This window comes from Suillus subalutaceus (assembly GCF_016647625.1).
Source record: "Suillus subalutaceus strain FC151 chromosome Unknown DFJ58scaffold_177, whole genome shotgun sequence".
Lineage (NCBI taxonomy): Eukaryota > Fungi > Basidiomycota > Agaricomycetes > Boletales > Suillaceae > Suillus > Suillus subalutaceus.
Window position 1 is genome coordinate 20,898 of NW_024540426.1, and position 21,277 is coordinate 42,174.

Below are 21,277 nucleotides of genomic sequence, written 5' to 3' on the forward strand. Positions count from 1 at the left end.
TTTCTAGTCAGTAATTTTCATCGTCGAATGGACTGCGCGACAGCTTCAAGTATATATTTAGAATTTGCCGTGCCTCGTGCAGTTATCCAATGCCCGCCCGATTGGGGTGAGTTGTGTTTGGTTTGTTCGTGAACCACACAGATCAGATGACACCGAAAAGTACCTAGAATGATCATCAATCATACACGAAGTGATGACATAGATAAGCGCGAAACAGGTTACCTACGCCCGTACGATGCACAGGCTCTACAGCAGTCGTACTCCTTCCTCGTCAATGCGACGATCGCCTGGCAGAGTCAGATGAGTACTATTTTACAAGGTAGTCGAAGCAGGTGACCTGTTTCTAGACATATTCTCGGCAGATGACCACATTCTGACATTGATCGTAGGCTTCTTGTCTGAAACATTTTGCCCAAAAGGGCTCATATCAGCGATCAAGCACGCCAATATGACCGAGCGCCATCACCAGATACACCGAACAGTAATCATCGAGGCTAGAAGCGAACCAGCTGATTTGCCACTAACGATCGATGATCATGTCAGGTGGTCGAGATAGCCTTAGTGGGCTCAAGGAGTCGTTGCCTAGTAAACAAGCTATAAGTAGCTGACTGGACTGTCGACACTACCATCTCTCCTCGATTCTTCATACTTCCTTTGTCTCCACCACGACATTAAGCTGCCTGCGCTAGTCGGTCTGTATGCTCAGCAAGCCAAAGTCGCGACTATTCAGACAAGCCTGAGAACAAAAACCAACGTCACAGTTACGAGCGTAGACAGCTAGATCCACGGAGCCTGGAGTTCACTGGACCAATCCTATCGCGTGTGACGGTATACTGTGCCAGAAGACAACCTTGCGTCGAGTCCATGGTTCTTGAGTGATGAGGGATATGTGTCAGCCAGTGAGTTTACTGGAGGTTTTAGTTTGTTTCCAATTCCCCAGAGTCTCCGGGGTCGTATTTGATCGCGCCTACGACGCCCAAAAATTTGTTGCCACGGTCCTTGGGCTGAACAAAACAAGGTTACACATGTCACTACGGTCCGTCGAGTAATTACCCCGCATCCATGCCTGCATATGGTTCTACTCTTTCGAATGGACGGTTCTATGGGATGTCTGCATTCTCAGCGCCTCTCATCGGATTCTAAAGCGATGTCTCCAATTGGCATGTCTACCCCAGTCCTTTCAGAATCCTCTCTTCAAGCTAGGTCCATTTATTTTACTTTGTACCCTGAGCTTGTTATCAAGTGGGACAACTCCATTTTTGGCTTTATCATCTCTTTCTCTTTTGGGACACCTGGCCGCAACCTGGCCGCCATCATTTCGCGTCCAGTGTCGCTTCTGACAATCATCTTTGCAATCGATAAACCTACTGTTCGACTTGGATACTAGTCGGCTCAAGAAAAATTCACCGAACCAGGTTATAGTAATAACCTCGTCAATATGATAAAAGAGAGGAGCGGAAAAGGATACAGTGCTTTCGGTATGTATGAGCAATCTTGCGTGAAATGCGGCATTGACCTATCCCTGCGTAGTCGGCCACAAGTTGAAATTTGCGCTCCCTTTACTCGCCACCACCTAGTTCGGACCGTCAACACAGGACTAGAAGTTCATATGGCGTTATGACCCGTTGTCAAGAGGTCTCAATTGGGCTGATCCAGTCCGACAGTATACTTCCGGAAAGCGGAGCACATAGCTGCGCCGGACCATACGTTGCGCCCCTTGTTGGATTTACGTGTTTGGATTTTCAAACTCCAACTGAGTTGCGCTGTTTGGTTTGCGCCCATTGCCGTAACCGCGCTGTGAAACGGATTTGAAGCCAGCAACATCTTGACTTGGAGTTATCTTCTATAGCGGATACTCCGAGTCAATAGTGGTCATCCAAGTTCAGAGAGGAGGACCATATGTGCAAGTGGGCGATGTCAGCACCTCAAAAGCAACCTTTATGCATGTACTCGCCTGCGGTATTTCCTCGGAGAATTCTAGGTGAGCTACAACTTCTCGTCAGGGGCATTTGTTATGCTTGCGCCAACGTTCCTAAACGAACGTTTGGTTCGAGAAAATGACAGACGGGCTTCGCGTACCGTTATATCGGTTGTGGAGCCTCATCACTCAAGATCCAAAAGTTACATATCTTGCAGTCACTTGCCCTAACAAGGCCGCTGAGCATGCTCCTCCAGGGATGCACTACCTGTGCCACCGAATGCCCCACATCAATCTGCCACGTACCAGCTGCCATCTGGGCATCGATCGTCTGGACAATTAACTCGTCACATTTCATCTAATGACAGCCGGGGTTATTTTTGTCGTCTCCTCGTCTGGGATCCGTTCTATTTGCAGTTGTTAACAGTACACCACATACCCATGGTATTCCCATTGACCGGCGCTGAGGTCCGAATAATCGACCATATTCCTGGAATCTACTCCTTACTCACTCGGATCGGTTAGATGTCGTTTCAGATTGGCACTTGTGGGTGGCATATGTTCTATGTTTTAGTCAGCCATAGTTTGCAAAGGAAGCATGTCTTCGAATCTGCAGGAGACGGTGCGCCTTCGGGCCGGTCATCCTGCTTCGAGGTTCTCTTGCTTCTCCTCGTGCGAATCCGTACTGGTCCAGCCCCAGATCTTCAGAACATCAGTACTTGGTCGACAGCATGCAGTCGTCAGTGAGGTTCCCACAGTGTCGTGCACCACGCTGTTCTGTCAACCCCCAACAACTTCTTTACCTTGCCGGTCCTATTTTACTGACGCCGGCCGAACTCCTGAACATCAAAAGTATTGCTCCGACTGCTCCGCTCTTCTGCCGGTGAAAAGTTCCTGTGGTCCGCGGTGGTGTTCCAGTTGATAAATTCCCTCGCCGTACTTACAAAAGTTAATCAGTGTCTCCGATTTACTGCCGTCGCTCTGGGCTCCCGTCCCGGCCCGCATGTCAATGGCGCAATCATGCTCTATTACATTACATACTTTCCTGAAGACATCAACTATGCCTAAGTACATTATATCGTCCGTCGGCTTTAATCGGATGCTATCTTCCGGTAGTGCTTCCGGTGATCCCCCGGCTTGGCTGCTCCTATTTCCATTTGCCCCTTCAAGACCCTACAGCACGTTTTCAGGGTCGTATACTTTGGCTCATATTGTTCTTGGTAAGTTTCGCAGGTTATCCGAGTCCGAGTCGGTTCGCTTACCCTGGTGTCACTATCAGGCTCCGCCAGTAACCAGCAGTAACCAGTGTCGAGGAAGATTGTGCCTTGCTCAATCAAGCTGGATGCCGTTTTCATTGCGCATTGGCGATGTGACAATTTCTTAACCTACTCGCAAGGGAAACGGAACGCCTGAGATACGTGGGTTATGTTATATTTTCAATTTTATGGCGCATGTGGGAATTGGGGCCACAGACCCCTAAGGACTTACTTTTCATCAATGCCTTGTCTTTTTGGTACCTGTTCTTCCGTTCATTATTCCATGATCTGTCAGTCAAAGGGTGTTCTTTCTTACCGACTATTACCAAAAATGTATCGGACGGCTGAAAACTAGTCCGCGAGCGTCTACTGATTATTTTTCAGCGATAATGATATGTTAAGGATGAAACAATCGTCCACCCTCCCTACATTGTACGCTGATTTGGAACAAGATAAGGCAAACATACCTAGGCGCGTCCAATCTTATTACCTACTACGCTCCCGCGATCTCATATCTAATCTTGGGATAACTTACGCCCGCGGGGGCACTCACCGCCTAGTCCATCGTCATTGAAAATCCCGGAGAGGTGCGACAAGCCCAGGCCACTCAGCGAACACCGATATCAAATCAATGATTATCATTCAATTTTCCCAGTCCCGTCGATACCTCCACACAACGTATCTCACATCTGCCATACCTTCTTCCGCCTCAATACAATGAGTTTATACATTGCCGGTCCGGTTGGCCCGCCTGCGTAGGTGATTGTTACTAATACTGATACTAACGGGTATCGCACTGATGGAGGAACATCACTGCCCACCCTGTCATATCTATCTCCATCTTTATTTTTTCCAGTGTGGGCGCGTTCCCTGCATACGGAAATTTCCGCTCCTTTTCTTGCATACTCCCGCCTATTCATTCTGATCGTAATTCCCCGCTTTCAACGCTCTCCGCCTATTATTCTTGTTTGCCAATACTGTTGGAATGCTGATGGGTGGGCTAGTGTTGGTTCGCTGCCTATTGCCAGCGCTGATGTTTCAGATTGCCATCATCCGTGACACAATGCGCGCTCCACATGCTGCTGCGCCTCTGTTGTATGACTTTGGTCGCTCGCACTGCTTCTGGCCCATCATCGATGATTGCACCACCACATTCATTTCATCTATCTCCTTGTGTTAGGCGCAGTAATCGGATTATGTATGTAATTCACCAATGGCTTTCTATAGCCTGTAGTCGGTACAATAACTATAGCATAGCCGGCAGGGCACCGCGTCTTAATGTTGCGGTATATAAATACAGAAATTCCCTCTCTCCTAAGCGGCTTTCCGTTTGCAACTTATCTAGGATGTATCCCGGTCAATATAAGAAGAGATGACGGCTTTCAGATTTGTCAGCGTGCGATGTACCTATTACAATACCGCCTGGGTGGTAAGCAATCTGTACTAGCTTTTTGGAGTTATTATGTTTAATGAATTAATCGCTTTCACTACTGTGCCGAGATAGCAGGGGGACACCACCGCCGACGCCTTCCTGATTTCTCATCGGCCAAGATCTCACCCCTGTCTACAAAGTCGTCATAAATTACGATGGAGTCTGGTATGTGTGATAAAATATTACGATATATCCCACTTATAAACGACAGAAGCTTTACTTCTGTAACTATAGTAGAGTTCAGAACCAATCCAATACCAAACAAAAGAAAGTTAAACTTATGTGGCGCCTGGATAGAGCCACACCTGGGAGCAGAAAGCATGGGTTGATTAATGATTAAAAATTCAACCGGTGTCGGCTGGCGATTATAATCGACCAGTGAAATAGGCGCATGCGTAAAAAGCTGGCGACGGCGTCCCGGGGCAATCTGAATTCGTCGTGCTAGAGGAGAGAATTCCGAAGATGTGCCTTGTCCCGTCTATCTTGTTCGCGCTATCAAAGATCAAAGGTATAAGCATCCGCGTCTGTATAGCTGTTATTTCCTGATCTGGTAGGTGGTTCCATCCGACCTTTCGATCAGATTGAGGGTGAGGAATTTGTAGTACATGGTAGTATCGCACTCGCACGAAAGACTGATTTAGCTCCAGTCCTGGGCCAATAGGCGGAAATTAATCTAGAGTATACATAAGTAGATTTGGTTCTAGAGTGATCAAAGCAAGTCAAGGGATACGTTGAGCAAAAAAGGCCTCAGGTCGGTATTCACATCGATTGCGGTTCCGCAGTTTGCATTGGATCAAATGCGTCCGAGGAGTGGGTCTGGTCCATGTTGAACTGTCAAAAGTCGGATGGTGTTGTGAAATTTGGCTCTGTGTTCTGTCAAGTGAAATAACGGGCGCCATCACGGAGATTGACGAGTCGGAGGATGTAATAAAACTCAAAGTGTGGCGAGTATGCAGATAGTGCTGTAGTGGTGGACGTCGTGCATTAATGATTTGCATGTCAAAGACAATCGTGAAGAGTCGCGGGAGAAGGATATGATGATTTTCTGAGATGGCTGCAGGGTGGGGAGGAGAGGATATCGCGGTGCCGAGGCTACGAGGAATCGGAGGTAGTAGGATAGGACGGAAGTTGGACGGCCTGAGAGAGAGAAACTAAGGATAGAATGGAGGTTGATGATGTAATAAGAATTGTTTTGAAATATTTGTTTTAATATTTTGTGCCTGTTCCCATACTCGGACCGAGACCCCGAATTGGGGGAGGAAGTGATAATAAAGTGAAGTATTAACGAGATCACATATCTTCACTTTGTATCCACTCTCATGTCCAGCTATAGTACAACAGTAAGACAAGAAGGTTTCCAGCTTCCTTCACCTGCACACACTGCTTCCTCATCGTCAGAGACGCCGACCTCACCCCCTCCAACGTCCCCAACAGATCTTTTCATGCCGCCAAATCTATCTTTTCTTCCTGACTCATTTCGCAAATTTCCAAGTGCTGCTCAAGCTCACTCTCATCATCAACCCACTACAACACCAAGCGCCATTGACTTCACCGACGATCTTGCAAGTCTCATAGACTCGCACACGCACCCGCACCATGCATCACACGAACGTAGCACATACGATGCAGACCCATACCGTCACAATATTTTTGACATCAGTGCTCCTGCAACTCACTTCCGACCTCCATCATCAACAGATATTTACCCAAACAGTCAACAACAACACACCAATGATCTCCCCCATGCCCATTTCAACAGCACCCTTCCTGCCTTAAATAGCAGTATGCGGTACGAACCACATCCAGATCCGCCATCACATTTCGCGTACCGCCACACCCCATCCCCGCATAACCCCAACTCACGCAGTCGTAGCCGTTCACGCCCCCCAAGTCTCGGCCCCACCCGAACATCCCGCCGTGATCGCCGCGCCAATAGCATTAGTTCACATGTATCCGGCACTTCTCCGCCCCCTCCCGCCCGTCCTCATGCCATAGTTATCCCCGGTCGGGGTGGTGGTTCAACAATGGGCGGCTTCTTCGTTCCCGGTCAAGGAGAATACTCGCTCCCCACACCCGACAGTCTCTCTCATTCCTTTGGCGGGTTCCAGGGATATAATGCGGCAACCACTTCATACCCTACACAACCGGGTTCCTTTGCTTCGCAAAACAATGTGGCTGTAAATTATGGTAGTTTTAATGGCCGTACCGGAACTCCTAGCATGGGAATCAGTCCGAGTGAGGTTTCTACTTTGGGCATACTGGGGAGCAGCACTACATCTGCACCTGCGCCTGTCAAAGGAAAACATTCTGATGGTGATGGTCTATCAGAAAAGAGACGAAGAAGGCGGGAGAGTCACAACGCTGTCGAGAGAAGGCGGAGAGACAACATCAACGAAAGAATCGGCGAGCTAGCGGGACTAATTCCAGGGGTGCTGTTTGAATGTGATGGTGGGTTTTCCTTCCTTTCTTTTCGGTCCTCGGACCTCCCTTTCCTATTTTTTGACCATTCTCGGGAAACTGTTTATTTCCGATTTTTAATATAACCCTCGGATCTTTTCCAATCATCTAACTCATCGCCATAGCTCCACTCATTGCTCCAACATCCCCCACCCTCCTCAGTGCAACTTCACCTGCAGTCGAAAATAATGATCTCTTCTCACTCCCCCTCCTTCCAGACGCAGCAAACTCTGACGAGGGTCTCCCTGACGTCCCCGAAAATGGGGTACCTGAAACCCCTGTCAATGGGAATAACATGAAGAAGGATCCAAGCGAAGATGGAGATGATGGTGCGTCTTTTGCGTGCTGTGCAAGGCGGATTCTGACGCTCCTGAGCAGGTCGGGGCAATGCGAATGGCGGTGTGAATGGTGGTATCCCTACGAACGGGATCACTACCGCAAATGGCTCTGAGCCGCAAATGATCAAGGCGAACAAGGGGATGATTTTGAGGAAGGTGGGTATCCTGTTTTGCAACTCTGTTGTTTTTTTTATTTTACTCTTGGCGGCTTTATTGCCTATATGCGCCATTTCCCTGGCTATATGCACTGTGTTGCACTGTATATGCTCATTTGCCAAATCTGTGCATTTGTTTGCTGCATATGTGCACCTTTCCTCATGCCGATTCATCTAGAAATCGTTCAATTACTGACTTCACTCCCCAGTCCGTGGAATATATCCGCTACCTCCAACAGCTCGTCAGCGTCCAAGCTTCACGCGGCCGAGATCTCGAAGAGCGCAAACCGCGCCCTCGAGCGCGAACTAGCAGCGATCCGCGGCACCCCCCTCCCCTCCTCCCGTTCTGCCTCCAACTCAAACTCTGCAGATTCATCTAGACTTTCCCTCGCATCCTCACAAACGTCCCTGCCACAATCCTCATGGGAAGCCGAGCGAAAGTGGGAGATGGACATTGAGGATCGAGGTGAGGATGAGGAACGTGGTCGGGGACGCGTGCGTGCTAGGAAAGAGGACGTCGGTGGTGCAAAAATCCGGGAGGATGATGTGATTAGTGGGGAGGAGCGCGATATGGAGATATGACAGTGATTCTGCCTACGAGATTGGGAATGGTCTCAGCTGGCGACATTGCAGACCCCTGCAGATCCAGACCCATCATGCTCATGTTCATGTCCCTTCATGCATGCACGATTTTCTTCCATGTGTTTTTTCCCACGTTTTCTCTCTTATCATGCACACTGTATCATCCATCGCCTTGCCTTGGTTTCCTGTGTTATTTCTCCTTATTGGGTCTTCTTGTCGTTCTTGACTACATCACAACGCCCCCACCTCTTCAAGTTCATCCCATACGAGCGCTGGGGTCTCACGGAATTTCTACCCCGAACAGTGCTTCTAGCGTTACCTACCTGCCACTCACATCGCGCAATCGCGGCAGCCCGGCCCGGTGATTTGACGCTATTTTGATATCTGCATTGCGACACCAGGCGTTGAAACCCATCGAGCCGATGCCTTTGCATCTACCCACTATTCCACTTCTTCCATCCATCATCCACTGGAAGCTCTTCCTCCATTTCAATTCCCTCATCCGCCAATTCACTTCCATCCATCCATCCATCCACCATTTTATTCCTCTGTCCATCATTCCACTCATCCGCCCATCACTTCAATTGGTAGACGCTTCCTTCCTTCCTTCTCCCAGGTGCTCATCATATCAAGCACCTATCATTACCTATCCATCCTCCACCGAAAAATGTACCAATATTTTCCTCGAATCCAAGGTCCAAGGCTGAGTCAGTCAGAGTATTTACCTATCTACTGACATTATCTGTGGCGTATCAATATCAATAAAAGGAGTTTCATGTGTCTTGTGTAGAGTTTGAGACTGAGATTGAGGTGCTGTGGTGTGAGGTTGAGGTGCTGTAGAGGGTGAGATTGAAATGAGGCATATTCTGTGGTGTGAGAAAAGAGTGCTGTCAAGCATGCACAGTGACCGATCAGAATGGGAGACGGAAGTGAGGAACAAAATAGAATACATCAACAGTGAGCGCTGATACATAGCGATTAATTCAACGACGAACAAGCCCTTATATACCCATCCCAGCCCAGGGACGTGTACGTACGTCCTCGCCCACCTGACATGGAGGTAATGATCACCTGGCGCAGTTCTAGCGCCACCTGGCGAGCACGAGTCCAAGGTGAATGACGTGCGAGCACAGGTTATAGCCTTGGCAGTGCTCAGGCTAGGCTCGCCTTGTCGTCTTTTTGTTATATGTTCCTATCCTGGAATTTGGATGTATCGATGACTCGGATGTGCTTATCGATAAGCACATCCGAGTTATCTGGCTAGCAGTTGCATCGATCGATGTTGACGTTGATTGGTTGCGATTTGATGGTATCCGATGGTCTGGTGATAAAAGTGGTATGCTCATATTGCTGACGACCCTGAGGTCAGACGATGATTGATTGCGATTTGACGGTATTTGATGGTCTGGTGATAAAAGTGGTATGCTCATATTGCTGACGACCCTGAGGTCAGACGATGATCGATTGCGATTTGACGGTATTTGATGGTCTGGTGATAAAAGTGGTATGCTCGTATTGCTGACGACCCTGAGGTGAGGATATCGATAGGTCTGGTGCCACTTATAGAAAGTTTCAACCTTGAGTGTGAACTGCGCCGATCTTTCTGCAGGAAGAGCATCAGTACGCATAATTCGTCTCGCCGACTCGGATCTCACCAGCGGCCATGAGGCAAGAAACCAAGGCCAGTGACTGAAAAGAACGAGAATGTGGCTTGAAGGAAGAACCTAGGAAGCAGAACTGGATGCTTGGACATACCCTTAGAAGTAGACCAATAAAAGGATGACAGTATTGTACGAGATGTTCCTTACTAATTGAGCGCGCTGATATAGCGCGCGCTCGGCAATCGATGAAACGCTTCCAAAGATAATCTCAGCCGCTCATCAAGTCTTCCCTCGGGCTAACACAGCGCGAGGCAAGGCTATGAGCGGAGAAGAAGAGTGAATACTACAAAATGCCGGTAGCTCCGCCGAGTCTATGTAGCACCAAGGGCGGAATTGAACGCGAGAAAGTGCCATGGCACCATGGCCAGGTCTTCCCACTCCATCAATACTACCGAAAGTTGATCAATGCTAGATAGGCGCTTGCGTTCGACGCGCAAGGAGCTCCGGCCCACCAGTAGCATAAGGATCGTTCGATGATGAACCATCAATGACCTTGAGGGAGTTTTCCTGTCCGAAGTTGATGAAACAGGTCCAGACTCCTCGGAACTCATCCAGCCACCCTATGAATAGCGTGGTTGGGGACCGTCTCAGAGCCGCTGTTTAGATGGTGCTTAGCAAGAATAGCACTGATGCACTTAGCGAGAATTCTAAGTCTAGTGACGTAACTCGCCGGGCGAACGATGGTCAAAGTGTTGCATCATGGAACTGCTCCGATTGGTATGGTTGTCCGAATTCCTAGGCTTTTTAAAGGGATTTCAAGTTATTCTCGGCCAGGCTAATGTTAACTACTAGAATCCCAAGCCTGACCGCGGATAAGACAAGATTAATGAAGATAAGATTGATGCACACTAATCTAGCTAGGGTCGGTTCAACATTGTACAATTTGTGCTCAACTTATAAGTAGATCGGCGGTCCTGAGATATATATCTGTCTGCACATGCTTTCAATACATTTACCACGCACATATCGCAAGATAGTGCTGCCCCCCGTCCGGTCCCAGTCTTGTCTTCCAGTGCATGTATATACCGGCCCCCAAAGCCCTCAAAGAACAAACAGTTCACCTCGTTTCCGCGCCAAGCTATGAGTGGATTCCGGTTATCTTTGCCGGTGTATTATCAAGCGCATCGCCACAAACACCAAACTTCCAACGAGACAGATGATCTTATGGTCGCAGGACACGATTTCAACACGGGTAAGTACGAGAACGATTGCGACTACTCACCCCATTGAAGAGCGACGGTATCCACCACCTATATTGAGATGAAAGTAAAGCGCCTGATATCGGACCACCTGAAATTATTGGTTCAATGGGAAATAAAGACGGCATTTAAAAACTGCTCACTGAGCATTGAACCAAATGCTGACATTCGCAGTTTGTCAGGAGTTCTGAAACAGAGCTGACTAATACACACCGGTGAAGGCGAAGCATAAGCCCACACGCGCCCTGCGTAGGAGAGTCAACATGATTGACCAGACAGTGTGAAAAAAAAAACTAACCCTAGCTCCGACAAGTCGGGCGTCAACATAGTCACCAACGGGACCAACACCGCGATATCTTGGATCGTTAGTGCCAGAAATTAAACTAGCGGCAGTGTGAAACATACAAACTCCAGAAAAGTAGCCATATGCAACGCCTATCACAACCACACTTGATATGTCAGCCAGTGCTATCATTGATATGATGATGACGCCGCATGCGGCAGCAGCAGCGATCAACAAGTTCAACAACCCCGTATACGCTTGAATTATTCCTGCTGTGCAACGTCCGACGATACAGGCAGCATTCATGATCACAAGCTAAATCGGGTTGAGAGCCGAAGAAGAACAAGAAAAAGTTGAACGTACGGAGTAGAACGAGAAATCGACGTTGATCCCATGTTTGATAGAGTCCAGTTGTAAGTAGAATACAGGAAAGTAAAAGCCAATCTGGCTCAGCAGGGTCCTGGGCGTAATCAGCTTCAAAGACTCCGACTTGGTTTATCCAGATGTCAAAGAGAACTTACCCAGCTGTCATGAGGATGAAGGGGACCTCGCGAAAGCATTTTCGTACCACTGCACTATAGCTGGCAGTTGGTGTCGATAGTGCTCTCGTGCGCATGGATAAGCAGGCGATCAATAACAGGGCACTAACAAAACCTGCACTAGCTCGGACACCTCGCGCAAAGCCAACAGCGCCATTCAAGAGGTGATTCAGCATGATCGGATGAATAATGGCACCCAGTGGTGTACCGGACGCAACGAGAGACATCACCAGTGTACGTCTTTTGGAGAAGTGCCGAGAGATGACCACCATGGAGGGACCATACGTCAGGCCCATCCCAATCCCAGAAAAGACACCTTGAACCATAAAAATCTAGTCACAGATATAGGTAGCCCACCAATGAGATCAGCGGGGCTACTCACCATATAGAATTGACCAGGCTTGGCGAAAGATAACGCGAACAAGGACAGTGATTGAAGCAACGACCCCACGATCATCAAATGGTAGCTATCGGCAATCAGCATGATAAACAACTGACTATGAACGTATCGAAACCTACAACCACCCTCTGTCGTACAGCAGACCAGAAATCAAGGTGCAACTGGGTATGAGGAACGCGCCCAATGCACCGATCCATCTGACGCTGACTGAGATCACAAACATCAGAGTAGAGGTACATTCACTTACGATATTGTAGACGGTGATTCGTTGGTTAGATAAATTCGTGTGTAAAAATCTTCGAATTTCGTTCGTCAACCATGTACACAACGGATCATGCCACTGCTATGTACTTACCCTGGTAGACTCCAAAAGAGGCTACGTATCTGTTGGAGAACTATTAACTGATGTCTGGATCGGACAGATTTTGGACCGACCCGAGGCCACAAAATTGATTCAGAAAACTAAGCATCATGGCGAACGTGAGACAATGTGAGACGTAAAACTTGTGAATGCCATCTTACGATCCAAAAGCAGTTGCCCATGCCAGTCGCCCGCCATCTGAAGGGTCAGATTCCGAGCACAATGTTGGGGGGTCAGAAGACTGCTTGCGTCCCAGCTCTTCCAGAACGTCTAACTTCTCGTTTGTCGCGAGCTCATTGCGGAATTCAGCCTGCGCCATAGCTGCTATCGAATGAAATGATGGGTGAGTAATGTGTTGTGCACTTTCAGGTGCAAGTATTCAGGATTATAAGGACAATATCAATTGTGACCCTGCAAGAGTGTCGTGCAACCTCATTCTAAAGGGGTGACCTGATAAGGTATTACATCACCGGGAGGCGTTAACAAGTCGTTGACGGCGATCTCAGTACACGCATAGAATAATCAATAGGGTCTTGCAGGGTCCATCCTTGTGATCACAGATACCTGACAGGATTATGACAGCTGTCTTGTCCGGGGATTTGAAGTAAGATTGCCGACGGTTCGGCTTGTGTGGCCGATGGCGGATCCGAAGGAATTCCAATACTTGCCCTGTCATAAGAGCGACCTAGTGATCAGCCGTACTAGGAGTGAATGCTGACCTATACTGACAACTTACTGAAGAAACATAACGAAGAGAACGTAAATGCCGATGCCAGGAAATCAACTCATTGAATACCGCAAGGGGATACACGAGCATGCAATATAAGCAATCTATGTAGGAATCAAATCGAAACCACACCCTTAATAAGATTTTTGCTTGGGGTGAGGTCGCCAGCATCGCCTCAGTATGTCAATGTTAGCATATTTCCTGCCCTTGAGTCATTTGTAGGCAATTCATACTCATACTAAGGAAAGGCACTCACCTGAAAGGAAACGCAAGGCAATGCTGTGGAGAATGACACAAGCAAATCTTCTCCGATCTCATGATATAACAGCACCAGCACCCAGTGATGATTCAGTATCGTGGGAAGACAGATCAGGTAGGCAACCATGAAATGAGTCACGGCGCCAGAGCACATCGCTTTCGAATGTACAAAGTTTAAAGTTCAAAATTCAAACGTACTTCATCGTCGTGCTCGCTGATGGGCTGCATGTCAGTATTTTGCACCTGCATCAGCAAAGAAAGAATTCAAGGCACTTTGAAAGGAGGGGAGCAGACCGCATGAGAGTCTGTCGTCGTAAGTTAATGCGGCCTTAGTATGTGATGGTGGGCCAGCAATATTTGCGTGGTGCTTATATAAGCCGGTTCATGATACATACAGAGCAAAATGACTTTCGCGCATCTGGGTGAAATTCTCAATACTAGATGTACCCACGATGCCCACTGATCTAGCTAGGGTCGGTTCAACATTGTACAATTTGTGCTCAACTTATAAGTAGATCGGTGGTCCTGGATATATATCTATCTGCACATGTTTTTAATACATTTACCACGCATATATCGCAAGATAGTGCTGCCCCCGGGCCCCCCGTCCGGTCCCAGTCTTGTCTTCCAGTCCAAGTATATACCGGCCCCGACGAAAGCCCTCCAAGAACAAACAGTTCACCTCGTTTCCGCGCCAAGCTATGGGTGGATTCCGGTTATCTTTGCCGGTATATTATCAAGCGCATCGCCACAAGCACCAAACTTCCAATAAGACAGATGATCTTATTGTCACAGGACACAATTTCAGCACGGGTAAGTGCGAGAACGATTGCGACTACTCACCCCACTGAAGAGCGACGGTATCAACCACCTATATTGAGATGAAAGTAAAGCGCCTGATATTGGACCACCTGAAAACATTGGCTCAATGGGAGAATAAAGACCGCAAAAGAAATACTCACTCAGCAATGGACCAAATGCTGAAATTCGCAGTTTGTCAGCATTTCTGACACAGGGCTGACTGATACACACCAGTAAAGGCGAAGCATATACCCATACGCGCACTGCATAGGAGGTTCAACATGATTGGCCAATGTGTGTGTAATAGAAAAAACTAACCCTAGCTCCGACAAGTCGGGCGTCAACATAGTCACCAGTGGGACCACCACCGCGATATCTTGGATCGTTAGTGCCAGAAATTACACTAGCGGCAGTGTGAAACATACAAACTCCAGAAAAGTAGCCATATCCAACGCCTATCACAACCACACTTGATATATTACTCAGAGCTATCATGGATATGATGATGACGCTGCATGCCGGCAGTGGATGCGATCATCAAGTTCAACAACCCCGTATATGCTGGAATTATTCCTGCTGTGCAACGTCCGACGACACAGGCAGCGTTCAAGATCGCAAGCTAAATCGGGTTGAGAGTCGATGAAGAAAAGGAAAATATTAGACGTACGGAGTAGAACGAGAAATGGACGTCGATCCCATGTTTGATAGAGTCCAGTTGTAAGTAGAATACAGGAAATAAAATGCCGATCTGACATAGCATGATCCTAGGCGTAATCAGCTCCAAAGACTTCGAGTTGGATTATGCGGATGCCAAAGAGAACTTACCCAACGGTCATGAGGATGAAGGGGACCTCGCGAGAGCATTTTCGTGCCACTGCACTATAGCTGATAGTCGGTTTCGACGTCAACAGTGCCCTCGTGCGCATGGACAAGCAGGCAATCAATAAAAGGGCACTAATGAAACCCGCACTGGCACGGACACCTCGCGCAAAGCCAACGGAGCCATTCAGAAGGTGATTCAGCATGATCGGATGGATAATGGCACCCAGTGGTGAACCGGACGCAACGAGAGACATTACCAAAGTACGTCTTTTGGAGAAGTGCTGAGAGATGACTGCCATGGAGGGACCATACGTCAGGCCCATCCCAATCCCGGAAAGGACACCTTGAACCATAAAAATCTAGTCACAGATATAGGTAGCCCACCAATGGGATCAGCGGGGCTACTTACCATATAGAATTGACCAGGCTTGGCGAAAGATAACGCGAGCAAGGACAGTGATTGAAGCAACGACCCCACGATCATCAAATGGTAGCTATCGGCGATCAGCGTGATAAACAATCGACTATGAACGTATGGAAACTTACAACCACCCTCTGTCGTACAGCAGACCAGAGATCAAGGTGCTACTGGCTACGAGGTACGCGCTCGATGCGCCGATCCATCTATCACTGACTGAGATCACAAACATCAGATTAGAAGTATATTCACTTACGATATCGTAGACGGTAGTTCGTTGGTTAGATAAATTCGTGTGTAAAAATCTTCCAAGTTCCTATGTCAACCATGTACACAACCGATCATGCCACTGCTGTGTACTTACCTTGGTAGACTCCAAAAGAGTTTATGTATCTGTTTGGGAGTTATCAATTGATGTCTCGATCGGACAGATTTAGACCGACCCGTAGCCACAAAATTGCATCAGAAAACTAAACATCATGGCGAACGTGAGACGTAAAACTTGTGAATACAATTCGAGAACATCTTACGATCCAAAAGCAGTTGTCCATGCCAGACGCCCGCCATCCGGAGGGTCGGATTCTGAACACAGTGATGGGGAGTTAAAAGACTGTTTGCGTCCCAGCTCTTCCAGAACGTCTAACTTCTCGTTCGTCGTGAGTTCATTGCTGAATTCAGCCTGCGCCATAGCCGCTATCGAAGAAAATGGTGGGTGAGTAATGCGTTGTCCACTAGCAGATGCAAGTATTCAGAATTATAAGGACAATATCCATTGTGACCCTGTAAGAGTATCGTGCAATCTCATTCTAAAGGGGTTACTTGATAATAGGTGCATTACATCACCGGCAGTCGTAACAAGTCATTGACGGCGATCTCAATGCACGCATAGAATAATCCATAGGGTCTTGCAGGGTCCATCCTTGTGATCATAGATACCCGACAGGGTTATGACAGCTGTCTTGAAGTAAGATTGCCGACTGTTCGGCTTGTGTGGCCGACGGCGGATCCGAAGGAAATAAGACCCAATACTTACCCTGTCATAAGAGTGACCTGGTGATCAGCCGTACTATGAGCGAATGTTGACAATTTACTGAAGAAAAATCACGAAGAAAACGTAAATGCCGAGGCCAGGAAATCTACTCATTGAATACCGCAAGGGGATACGCGAGCATGCAATATAAGCAATCTATGTAGAAATCAAATTGAAACCACACCCTTGATAAGATTTTCCTTGTGGTAAGGTCACCAGCATCGCCTCAGTATGTCAGTGTTAGCATATTTCCTGCCCTTGAGTCATTCGTAGACAATTCGTACTCATAAGGGAAGGCACTCACCCGAAAGGAAACACAAGGCAATGCTGCAACTTGCTACTGAGATCAGAAATCTAAAAAGCTGCACTGATAAGCGGTCCCATTCAGTGATCAAGGTCGACTGAGAGGAGAGGTGGGCATTCTTGCACCACTACTGCTGTAGAGAATAACACGAGCAAATCTGCTCCGACCTCATAATATGATAGTACCAGTACCCAGTAATGGGCCCAGTATCGTGAAGACAGATCAGGCGGAAGTCGACCATCAAATGATTCGCGGGTAGAGCTTATCGCTTTCGAATGTACAAAGTTCAAACGCACTTCATCCGTCCGTGCTCGCTGATGAGCTGCATGTCGGTATAAAGTTTTGCACCTGCCAGATCAGCAAAGAAAGAATTCAAGACGGTTTGAAGTTTGAAGGGAGGGAGCAAATCGCATCAGAGTCTTCGTTTAATTAAGCGCCTTAGACTCCCACGTGACTGCCGTAACCGTGGCGGCGATTGGCTTGTGTTTTGCCATCTGAACGGCTGTACGATGACAGTGAAACAGTTCAGTAGCGAATACAGCGGCAAATATATGTATGATCTATGTATTGACAGTGCTCGTAGGTATAAATTATGCACAAGGGTGAGTATGTAGAACAGACAAGCATATATACCGAGCCGAAGAAAAAGCGCTCATACAACACACGGGAACTTCACCTCGTTTCCGCGCGCTGTGTGTGGCCGTAGTGTCTTCCATTTACCGTCTGCGGTATATCATCAAGCGCACCACTACAAGCATTGAACTTCCAAGAAATGAGATGAGCTTATCACGGTAGATACAATTTTCAGCATGGGGCTGCGCAAGTGCAGGAACAATGCAAAACTACTCACCCCACTGAAGAGCGACGGTATCCACCACCTATATTGAGAAGAAAGCAAAGCTCCTGATATTGGGCCACCTAAAATATTGGTTCAATGGCAAATAAATACTGGAAAGCAACTACTCACCGAGTAATCCACTAAAGGCTGACCATTCGCGTACTGTCAGGAATTTTGACACAGAGCTAGATGTTACATACCAGTTAAGGCAAAACATATCCCAAATCGCGCTCTAGATATGAGGGTCAACGTCGCCAGACTGTACACGTAGGAGAAGCTAACCCTAGCTCGGACAAGTCAGGCGTGAATGCAGTCACCAACGGTACCATCAATGCAACATCTTGGAAAGTCAGTGCCAGGAATTACACAAGCTGTAGTGTAACACATACAAACACCGGAAAAGTAGCCATACGCAAGTCCTAACACAACCACACTGACCACGTCACTGAGAGCTATCATGGACATTATGATGGCACTGCATGCGACAGTGGATGCAATCGTGAAATTCAACACCCCCGTATACACCGCAATCATTCCTGCCGTGCAACGGCCGATAACACAGGCAGCATTCATGATTACAAGCTAAATCACGTTGTAAGTGGACGACGACGATGAAAATATCAGACATACGGAATAGAACGAGAAATGGACGTCAATCCCATGTTTGATAGAGTCGAGTTGCAAGTAAAATATAGGGAAGTAATACCCGATCTGAAATATCGTTGCCCTAGGCACGGTCAGCTGTAAATACTTTGAATTGAACTTACGCAAGCGCCAGAGGCGACATACCCAACGGTTATGAGGATGAAGAAAACATCGCGAGAGCATTTTCGCACAGCTGCACTATAGCTGATGGTCGGTTTCGATGTTGATAGTGCTCTTGTGCGCATGGATAAGCAGGCGATCAATAAAAGGGCACTAACAAAACCTGCACTGGCACGGACACCTCGCGCAAAGCCAACAGAGCCGTTCAAAAGGTGATTCAGCATGATCGGATGAATAACGGCACCCATTGGTGAACCGGACGCGACTAGAGACATTACCAACGTGCGTCTTTTGGAGAAGTGCTGAGAGATGACCGCCATGCAGGGACCGTATGTTAGGCCCATCCCCAACCCAGAAAGGACACCTTGAACCATGAAAATCTAGTCGCCGCATATAGGTAGCCCATCCACAGAATTATCAGGACTGCTCACAAGATAGAACTGACCAGGCCTTGCGAGGGATAACGTGAACAAGGATAGTGACTGGAGGGCCGACCCCACAATCATCAATTGGTAACTATCAAAAATTTGTGGGAAAAAAACTACTACCAATATGTGGCAACTTACAACCATCCTCTGTCGTACAGCGGTCCTGAGATCAAGGTGACATTATCTGCCAGGAACGAGGTCAATGCACCAATCCATCTGACAGTGACTGAGACAACAGACTCTAGAATATAAGTGCATTCACTTACGATATTGCAGATGGTGGTTGGTCGGCCAGGTAAATTCGCGTGTAAAAATCTTAGTTCTTTTGTCAGCCATGTGGACAATCAATCATGCCAACGCTGCGCACCTTGGTACACTCCAAAAGACGATACGTATCTGTCAAAGTGCTGTGAAATATCGTCTCTCGAAGGAACAGTGTCAGAACGAACCCAAAACCACAAAACTGTATCAAAAAACTGCCATCGTGAATGTGAGATACGCAACTCGCAGGCATCGTTTGAGACACAACTTACCACCCGAAAGCAGTTGCCCATGCCCAAAACCCGCCATCTGGAGGGTCAGATTCTGAAAAAGATGGCGAAGAATTAGACGAATGCACATGTTCCAACTCTTCCGGAGCATTCGGCTTCTCGTGTGCCACAAGCGTATCACGAATCCTGGGCTGAGCCATAGACATCGAAGGAACTGGTTGGCGAGTAAAACATTATGACAGCAAACGCAGGGCTTGGGGATTATAAGCCAAGCTTGTCTTGCTGTCAACGAAGTCTGCAGCCGGCATGAAAGGGCCAGATGGAGCTAATGGTTAGCCGTCTTCGTGTTTCAAACAGGTGTGCTAAAGACCCTGGCCCTCGGGCACCCGGTGACCTGAGGCAAACGCTGATTCGTGGCTAACACCGCATGGGTCTTCGTTCTCGTCACTGGATATCGACGGATATATGAGATAATATGATATATTCGGCTCATCTCTCCGGTGTTTCGAGATTTTCTGTATGCGCAAAGATGACTTATGTGGTCAGCGTGGCATTGGTTCGAGCATTGAATTGATGGGAGGTAGAAGGACCACTGAACTCCTGAGGCTGTCTTCCTTGTTTAGGGTCTGCTGGCACGACGGTCCAGTCTGTCCAGAGCGATCTACGAGTCTACGACACCGCTATTCACAGAGCCCACAGCTGCCAAATTCCGATCGATTGCAAAAAAAGTAAAATATAGTGAAGAACGAGGTTTACAAGACGCGGTAGCGGGAAAAATTGAAAATACTGCTGCTGTCCTGATTTAGTAAATCTGGGGTCGTATCTGATGTCACGGGCTGCGTGCCGGCGCATGTCAACTGTGACAAGGCGGTCGAATGAGCCAGTCCCCTTCACAGATGCCATTCTCGTATGTCCTGCGTAAACGCAGATGCCCAGAACGCTAAATTCCGTCAACTTCTAGTGAAGTTATCGGAAGAACGAGTTGATCGCACCGGGTGACCGTAGCAATATTGATTTGAATCGGAGCTTCGTCGTGGACCGCGGCACTCTGCAGCTGGTCGCCGAGTCGACTTCGATGATCACCTTTCAAATCCGGCCTCGGATTTTACCGTGACCGATTGATTCAGCGTATTGGACAGCTCTACGTCGCACAGCCTATACAAGTCGCCTATGGGACCTCTGTCACAGTTCGCAGCCAAATTGATTTGACGATGCCGGGAATTCAGCTGAGAAAGAGAATGAGGGAAGATTGAAGGGGTAATCGACACCTCCCTCATGCTTGTGAACTCCTGCTGCGAGGTTCCCACATCGGTGACTTGTCGCTTTGTTTTCGTCCTCACCAGATTCCAAACGTTTCATCTACCAAACATCGTGTGAGACATTCAATCTTGCAGGAAGTGATAGGCGGATAAGAATTGCGCTATTGCTGCTACCCCCGCTTAATTTCGGTGAGCACGTACTACACATGATGTCCTTGCTCTTATTCGTTGTAGGCAGAGTGGTTCTCCGATCCATTTCACTAGACCTGTAAGCTCTGGCTTGTATTTTGATCTCGGGTTCTCATTGCCCTTCAGAACCAACAGCAGTTGCTGATGCATGCCTCCGATTATTATTACATCACGTATCTCTCCTGCCTTTTACTTGCATAATCGATGATCACCACGCCTATGTGCACACCATTAATCACTCCACAGCATACTTTCCGAGGACAACTACACCATATTTCGAGCCTATGCGTTCACATTTGGAGTATATCGTCTCTCAATTGACATCTTCTCAAGCGCGCCAATTACATATTTATTCTAGGTCTGTGC

The 21,277-nt window shown here is 47.8% G+C and overlaps 4 protein-coding genes across 4 annotated transcripts; 1 reads left to right on the top strand and 3 right to left on the bottom strand.

The window, feature by feature from the left end:
• Nucleotides 1-5,925: 5,925 nt before the first annotated feature.
• Nucleotides 5,926-8,138, top strand: DFJ58DRAFT_846548 (uncharacterized protein; the record flags this gene model as incomplete). The annotated part of the gene is made up of 4 exons (XM_041393325.1): nt 5,926-7,054; nt 7,189-7,392; nt 7,442-7,561; nt 7,735-8,138. 4 exons carry the CDS (start codon nt 5,926-5,928, stop codon nt 8,136-8,138), a joined length of 1,857 nt encoding a protein of 618 aa, XP_041237513.1.
• A 2,697-nt stretch (nt 8,139-10,835) lies between these two features.
• On the bottom strand, nt 10,836-13,027 carry DFJ58DRAFT_148696 (major facilitator superfamily domain-containing protein). The gene is made up of 14 exons (XM_041378888.1): nt 12,743-13,027; nt 12,656-12,682; nt 12,576-12,604; nt 12,468-12,516; nt 12,340-12,417; nt 12,203-12,287; nt 11,803-12,152; nt 11,645-11,741; nt 11,404-11,596; nt 11,297-11,354; nt 11,212-11,243; nt 11,142-11,159; nt 11,022-11,089; nt 10,836-10,960 (listed from the first exon to the last, which is right to left on the bottom strand). Exons 1-14 carry the CDS (start codon nt 12,898-12,900, stop codon nt 10,895-10,897), a joined length of 1,308 nt encoding a protein of 435 aa, XP_041237514.1. The 5' UTR covers nt 12,901-13,027; the 3' UTR covers nt 10,836-10,894.
• A 1,674-nt stretch (nt 13,028-14,701) lies between these two features.
• On the bottom strand, nt 14,702-15,183 carry DFJ58DRAFT_148706 (uncharacterized protein). Its single transcript, XM_041378889.1, has 3 exons — nt 15,035-15,183; nt 14,793-14,986; nt 14,702-14,743 (listed from the first exon to the last, which is right to left on the bottom strand). Exons 1-2 carry the CDS (start codon nt 15,125-15,127, stop codon nt 14,846-14,848), a joined length of 234 nt encoding a protein of 77 aa, XP_041237515.1. The 5' UTR covers nt 15,128-15,183; the 3' UTR covers nt 14,702-14,743; nt 14,793-14,845.
• A 2,322-nt stretch (nt 15,184-17,505) lies between these two features.
• On the bottom strand, nt 17,506-19,879 carry DFJ58DRAFT_148715 (major facilitator superfamily domain-containing protein). The gene is made up of 14 exons (XM_041378890.1): nt 19,506-19,879; nt 19,422-19,448; nt 19,340-19,368; nt 19,239-19,287; nt 19,111-19,188; nt 18,976-19,060; nt 18,569-18,924; nt 18,410-18,506; nt 18,169-18,361; nt 18,062-18,119; nt 17,980-18,011; nt 17,909-17,919; nt 17,792-17,859; nt 17,506-17,723 (listed from the first exon to the last, which is right to left on the bottom strand). Exons 1-14 carry the CDS (start codon nt 19,667-19,669, stop codon nt 17,690-17,692), a joined length of 1,281 nt encoding a protein of 426 aa, XP_041237516.1. The 5' UTR covers nt 19,670-19,879; the 3' UTR covers nt 17,506-17,689.
• Nucleotides 19,880-21,277: the final 1,398 nt, after the last annotated feature.

Bases quoted from the DNA above. Each gene is read 5' to 3' on its own strand.
- DFJ58DRAFT_148715 (XM_041378890.1), bottom strand. From the start codon at position 19,669: ATGTCTATGGCTCAGCCCAGGATTCGTGATACGCTTGTGGCACACGAG. The intron at 19,369-19,421 runs GTTCGTTCTGAC...GCACTTTGACAG, and splicing joins ATACAGTTTTGTGGTTTTGG to ATACGTATCGTCTTTTGGAG. The intron at 18,507-18,568 runs GTATGTCGCCTC...GACCGTGCCTAG, and splicing joins TTCATCCTCATAACCGTTGG to GGCAACGATATTTCAGATCG.
- DFJ58DRAFT_148706 (XM_041378889.1), bottom strand. From the start codon at position 15,127: ATGCTATGTCAGATCGGCATTTTATTTCCTGTATTCTACTTACAACTG. The intron at 14,987-15,034 runs GTACGTCTAATA...AACCCGATTTAG, and splicing joins TCCATTTCTCGTTCTACTCC to CTTGCGATCTTGAACGCTGC.
- DFJ58DRAFT_148696 (XM_041378888.1), bottom strand. From the start codon at position 12,900: ATGGCGCAGGCTGAATTCCGCAATGAGCTCGCGACAAACGAGAAGTTA. The intron at 12,517-12,575 runs GTAAGTACATAG...CGAAATTCGAAG, and splicing joins CTCTTTTGGAGTCTACCAGG to ATTTTTACACACGAATTTAT. The intron at 10,961-11,021 runs GTGAGTAGTCGC...TGCGACCATAAG, and splicing joins TACCGTCGCTCTTCAATGGG to ATCATCTGTCTCGTTGGAAG.